General features: G+C 48.2%; 1 protein-coding gene across 1 annotated transcript in view; it reads left to right on the top strand.

The window, feature by feature from the left end:
* Positions 1-275: 275 nt before the first annotated feature.
* The window catches only part of LOC144890758 (uncharacterized), a 127,960-nt gene continuing 122,173 nt past the window's right edge, over positions 276-6,062 (top strand). Inside the window, exons 1-2 of the mRNA XM_078772567.1 lie at positions 276-645; positions 794-889. Of these exons, the coding sequence (XP_078628693.1) occupies positions 592-645; positions 794-889 (150 nt within the window). The 5' untranslated portion in view covers positions 276-591. The remainder of the gene's footprint in view (positions 646-793; positions 890-6,062) is intronic.

Raw genomic sequence — 6,062 nt, 5'->3', positions numbered from 1 at the left:
GTCCTTCCGTGTTGAAATTCCTTTGTAGAGAATTCATATTACAATAAAATATTAACACAGTGCTGTACATGCTTGGGAGTACTGTACACCCAAAAGCACGCTCCTCACATTCATGCCGTTTGACACTGCTGTGCATTATACCGACATGGCCGTTAGTGCCAGCTTCAACAGTTGGAATGAATATCCTCCCTCCACTTGCACTGACGTGAAAAACTCCATACGCGACAACTTACTGGAATTATTATATTAATATTAATAGCAAAAACAAGACAATTACAATGTTTGAGGTTATTGTCGACAGAAGAGATACCTTACGTTTTACATCCATTAATATAGCCAGGTAAAACGATTCAAAATAAAACGTTAATGACGTCATAACTGCATTGCGTTCGTCACAGATTGTTCGCACATTTGATCCCTGCTTCCGTCTGTAACTAAGGGAGACAAATGACAATCACTCTGCTGAGAACGTAATAAAGCCGCTGGTTCACAAGCCAAGCACTGGCTCATTCGAGCGTTTAACAGAGCGAGGGTGAAGAGCTCTATTGAGCAAAGTGACTGATTTTTCGCGGATTTTCGGTAAATGCGAAGATGGCGACTCGTGGGCGCCGAAATGTTGCGACAGGTGGTCCTCAGCGAACCCACGTGAGTTTCTGTTTTGTTTTCTCTCAAATAACGAAAATGCGCTTATTGTGTGTTCGGTCGTGGGTCGTTTGATGACGGGAAATGCAACTCGTCTATTACGATATTTCTCCTCCCTCTGACCTATTGCGATATTTCTCTTGCTGTACAGGAAGAAAAAAGGAATATTCTGCCGAAGATTGCCAAGCAGTGTTTGGACCCAAGGCCACCTCCTGGTAGGCCTACTCGTGCTGGCCTTGCTCAAAAGGTAAGTCCACTTTTTTCTCTTTTTTTGCCCTCAACAGCTGTCAAGGCTCTTGGAAGAGTGAAACGACAGGATGTGGCAGGCAAACAATAACGAGCAGATGCATCAATAACTTGAGGGTTGGTCGCCAGAGGAGGGGTCTGTATTCATCCCAATGTTTTTTGTCCGGCTCGTTTGGCTGTGTCTTTGTGGGTTTGGGTTTTTTAGGAGCAGCAGCTGAAATCCGAATCTAATCCATGTTCGTCCTGATGACTTTAGCTTTGCTATTTGCTTAGTTATATAACTCAGGCTCACCGTTTTCAGCCTTCAGCCCAAATTGGGCGAAAGGGTATTGTCGTCACGAGCGTCGTCGCGGGCGTGGGAGGGGGAGGGGAGAGGGAGGGGGAGGGGAGAGGGAGGGGAGGAGAGGGGGGAGGGATGGGAGGGGAGAGGAGTGGGAGGGGGAGGTGGAGGGGGAGGGGGGAGGGGAAGGGTAGGGGGAGGGGGAGGGGGGAAAGGGAGGGGGAGGAGGGAAGGGGAGGGGAGGGATATAGATGGTTACTGGTAATTGATCACATCCAGAAATGATGTAATGTAATCCACACAATTTATGTACTTTACATAACGTTAATAGGAATACATGGCCGTGTAGATGGGAAATACAGTTTGTTTGAAATAAATCACAAATATCAGATGAAAGTGAAAAAAAACCTATGTGGTGTGAATGGCAATGTTCCTCGCTGAAATGTGAAAAACTGAATTACGTGCGAACGCATAACTGTGAGATTATGGCGGCAAAGTTGGAACATCACGTGATCCTAGCAGAAGTACCCGGCATTGCCGGGTGGGGGAGGGGAGACCCATACATTCCCAACCCGTACATTCGCCCTCTCGACTCAAGCTCGTATTCGATTCGTATTCGAAATCGAAAGGGGAAATCCTTCGTATTCGAATTCGTAAACACGAAATATGAATTAAAATTTAATTCATATCGCACAAAATCGACACAAAACACGGTCGCATAAAGGTGAAAAACGCAATCGCTTTTCGCCCTGAATCACGTGCAAACGTGTGACGTGTGACGGGATGGAACATCACGTGATCGCTCTGAGCGAATCAACGAGCTGCTCGCACTGGCTGAGATTAGCGGGTACTTCACTGAAATGCGCTGAGGTCAATATGAATAAAAAATATGGATCTCGTCAAATATGGTCTCAGCCATGTTCGTCCCAGGCTCAATGGCCATGTCTATGCCAAATATCAAGCACGTGAGCCTCTCCGTTTCGGAGTCTATCGGTAACATTACACACACACGCACACACACACACACAAACTGTGTTTTATATATACTAGGGCATGCCCGTACGTGGGTGCCCGTTCCTTGCCAAAAAAAAAAAAAAACGCTACCCGTACGCTCTACCCCGCCCGTACGCCCGTAAACAAAAAAAACAACGCTCTTCGCTTCCGCCCTTCGCTCTGACTGAATTGGGAGAAATAATGCACATAAGAAATCGAGAAATTATTATTTTCTCCGGAAGAAATCGAATTACGAACCGTAATGGCGCACGCGCTGGGCTTGGCTCGCTGCTCGCTCTCACATCGGCCACGCCTACGCAATAACGCGTTCTGTGATTGGCTGCCGGAAGTGCAGTCCTCACTGTCCGGAAGGTCGCAAATCGCAGTTACGATGAATCGCAAATTAGTTTTAATTAGTTTTAAAACATAGTTTAACGGCAACATAGTTTGCCGACGGGAAATAAATGAATACGCTCTCAAATGTGCCATCCGAGGCAGAGTCTGTTCGCCACGTTCGGCACACGTGATAGCTCGCTGCTCTCTGATTGGTTGAATCGTTTTTTGGACATAGCTCGGTAACTACTTCTGCGATTAATTTAAAACCTTGAAAAGGCACATCCTCGGGTCCCCAGCAATATACCTGGCAAGTTTCAAGTATATCGGACCGGTAGTTGTCGGGAAACAGCGGTCACAGACAAACATACAAACATACAAACATACAAACAAACATACACACAGAGATTAGTGGAATTATATATACTAGGGCATTGCCCGTACGTGGGTGCCCGTTCCTTGCCAAAAAAAAAAAAAAACGCTACCCGTACGCTCTACCCCGCCCGTACGCCCGTAAACAAAAAAAACAACGCTCTTCGCTTCCGCCCTTCGCTCTGACTGAATTGGGAGAAATAATGCGCATAAGAAATCGAATTACGTACCGTAATGGCGGTCAGCTCGTAACGCGCTCAGCTCCGCTCGTCTCACATCGGCCACGCCTACGCAACAAAGCGTTCTGTGATTGGCTGCCGGAAAGCGTGCTGCCGGACAGTCTTCACTGTCCGGAAGTTCGCAAATCGCAGTTACGATGAATCGTTTTAATTTAATCGCAGTTTGAATTCGTTTTAAAACATAGTTTAACGGCAACATAGTTTTCCAACGTGAAATAAATGAATACGCTGTCAAATGTGCCGTCCGAGGCAGAGTCTGATCGCCACGTTCGGCACACGTGATAGCTCGCTGCTCTCTGATTGGTTGAATCGTTTTTTGGACATAGCTCGGTAAGTAATTGTCCGATTAATATGAAACCTTGAAAAGGCACATCCTCGGGTCCCCAGCAATATACCTGGCAAGTTAAAAGTATATCGGACCCGTGGTTGTCGAGAAACAGCGGTCACAGGCACACAGACACACAGACACACAGACACACAGACACACAGACACACAGAGATTACTGGAATTATAGATATATATATATATATATATATATATATATATATATATATATATATATATATATATATATATATATATATATATATATATATATATATATATATATATATATATATATATTGTTACGGATCTCAGAGACGGCACTCCCCTTAGCAAGGGGGGGTTAATCCCCTTGGCATGTTAAGCTGGCCGTCTCTAGTCCTGGTACTTATAACGTCCTTCCCGGCGCGGCGTTAGGTAGGGTTTGCTAGGCCTAGGAGTTCGCTGCTACCTAAGTACTAACGCCAGCCGGAAACGAGGGAATAACTCCCGCTCGAACCACGGATATGGTGGAAAATGCCGAGCGGATAGCAATCCGCGATCTGAGCTATTAACAATCGGACTAAACCTGATTCTAGCGGTTTCAATCGTGCCACGTTTACCCAATGATGGAAAGGACGGATGTGATCGGATGGAGAGGAAACCAGAAGGTAGGAAGAACAAAGATGGCTTTATTAACAAATATACAGAAAGAAGAGGAAACGAAAGGAATATACAAGAAAGGAAGAGGAAGAAGGACACAGGGCAGTCTTAAAAACAGTCTTAACCTAGGACCCCAGACAAACATACACTCACACGGGGATTGTAGCTGGTAGATGGTCAGGTAGAGGGTCCAGGCTCCAGTCGACTCCCGTCCAGGCTCCGGTTCCGCGGGCGAAACCCGGCAGGCAGCTCCGCGTATCGTTGGACCTTGTATATAGCGGGGGGAAAGCTGGTGTCCTTCGTACGTAATATTTGTACGGTCGTGCTAAACGCACCCTCTCCAAGTTCTCTTAGCGCCAGCGAGTGAGTCCTCTTCCAAATGTGCGCTCCGTATCAGTCTTTTGAAGCAACCAGCGCTCCCGACAAGTAGTCCGTTTTCAATGCACTCTCCCGACCAAGTCCGTCTGTCATGCACGCTGCCGACCAAGTCCGTTGCAAAAGTGCGCTCCTGGATAAGTCCGTGAAAGGGCTTTGCACTCGCCTTTTTATAACGCTCCGCGCGATCACTCCGCGAGCCAAAAAGCCACGCCTGCCAGCAATGTTACATCAGCCCTGGTTGGCTGGTGAGGGCTTACAGGCCACGCCTTTGATGGCTGGTTGACATGCCCACACCTTCTTCTTGCCGGTCCGCCCCTTTTCTCGGGCCTAACCACATGGCTTATGGCGTCGTTTGAGCGAGCTTCAGCTCAAGGCAGCGAACGCTGCTAACGCAGGCGCGTAATGGCGTCGCTTGGAGAGAGAGGTTGGCAAAATGGCCGGAATTGGATTGGGGACCTACTCTTATTTGATTAACGCAACGCAGATTCAACTATTGGAAACCCGGCCTTATCTAAAACACATAATAATGAAATAACTGGAATTTCTAAGGTGGCCTACGTGTTGCTTGTGGCCTAACTAGGGGTGCTACCTTTAACCGTTAATGTCATATATACAAGTGATGTCATATTTACAAGTGTGGGTTCTAAAACCGCAACAATATTGTTATGAATTTGGTAGAGCAATATCTAGAGCTAGGTAGATCTGAATAGGTAGGTATTCGGCTGTCGTGACAGGGACTCTACATGTAATAAGTTCTTGATGTTTAGGCGGTTGTCGGGGTAAGATGTATGATTGTGGATCTACCTGGAGGTCCGAGTGTTAAATAGTGAGGGATTAAAGGTAACGCCCCTGTGAGTCTCACCTGGTAGTCAAACCTCTGTCCATTATGGCACTGCAAACCACATAAACATTAGTTAGGTCCTTAGCGCAACATTAAATAATTCCCTTTCCCTGACATTGACTTCGTAATAAATAGACAGGAAACCAGGCCAAAAACACCGCCACGGTTGGCCGCCGCCGTTCGCACCTCAAAGGCCTACCAACCTCGCTGGCACGTGTTACAAAACGACCGCGGGGGGGGGGGGGGGGGGGGGTCGCGGACGGGAGATGTCAGGAGTCGCATGCCGCAGAGGGCGTGACCTGGGCGAGTTGGGAGGCTGTGATTGGCTGAGGAGTGCGCCAATGGGACGTCATCGGCCACCAATATATGCGACGGTCGGACGCCATTTCAGCAGTTGAGTTCGTGGCAGTCCAGAGAGACACCAGAGAGTTCGTAGGAGTTGGTTGGAGCACACAGTCGACGCAGAGACACAGTTGGTGGAAAAGCTCCCCGAAGGCAGTTGGTGGAAAAGCTCCCCGAAGGCAGTTGGTGGAGAGTTCGTTCACACACCGAGCACACCAAGCCCACAGAGCACGCGGCAGTTCGCAGCAGTTCGTTGCAAGTCGAGCCCTCCGTTGAACCATTGGTGCACGGGCCTTGTGGAGATCGTCCTCGTGTGAAGCTGCTGGCCACGCGTCGGACGCGTGGTGCTTGGAGCGGGGCCTCGTGGAGCTTGGAGCGAAGGACCTGGTGGTGTGCGATCGGGCCAAAAGGAGCGGTGTGGACGGCCGC

The sequence above is a fragment of the Myxine glutinosa genome, chromosome 2, assembly GCF_964187855.1.
Source record: "Myxine glutinosa chromosome 2, kmMyxGlut1.1, whole genome shotgun sequence".
NCBI classification, from domain to species: domain Eukaryota; kingdom Metazoa; phylum Chordata; class Myxini; order Myxiniformes; family Myxinidae; genus Myxine; species Myxine glutinosa.
The sequence above is the reverse complement of the archived record's forward strand: the minus strand, read 5'-3'. Positions and strand labels throughout refer to the sequence as shown.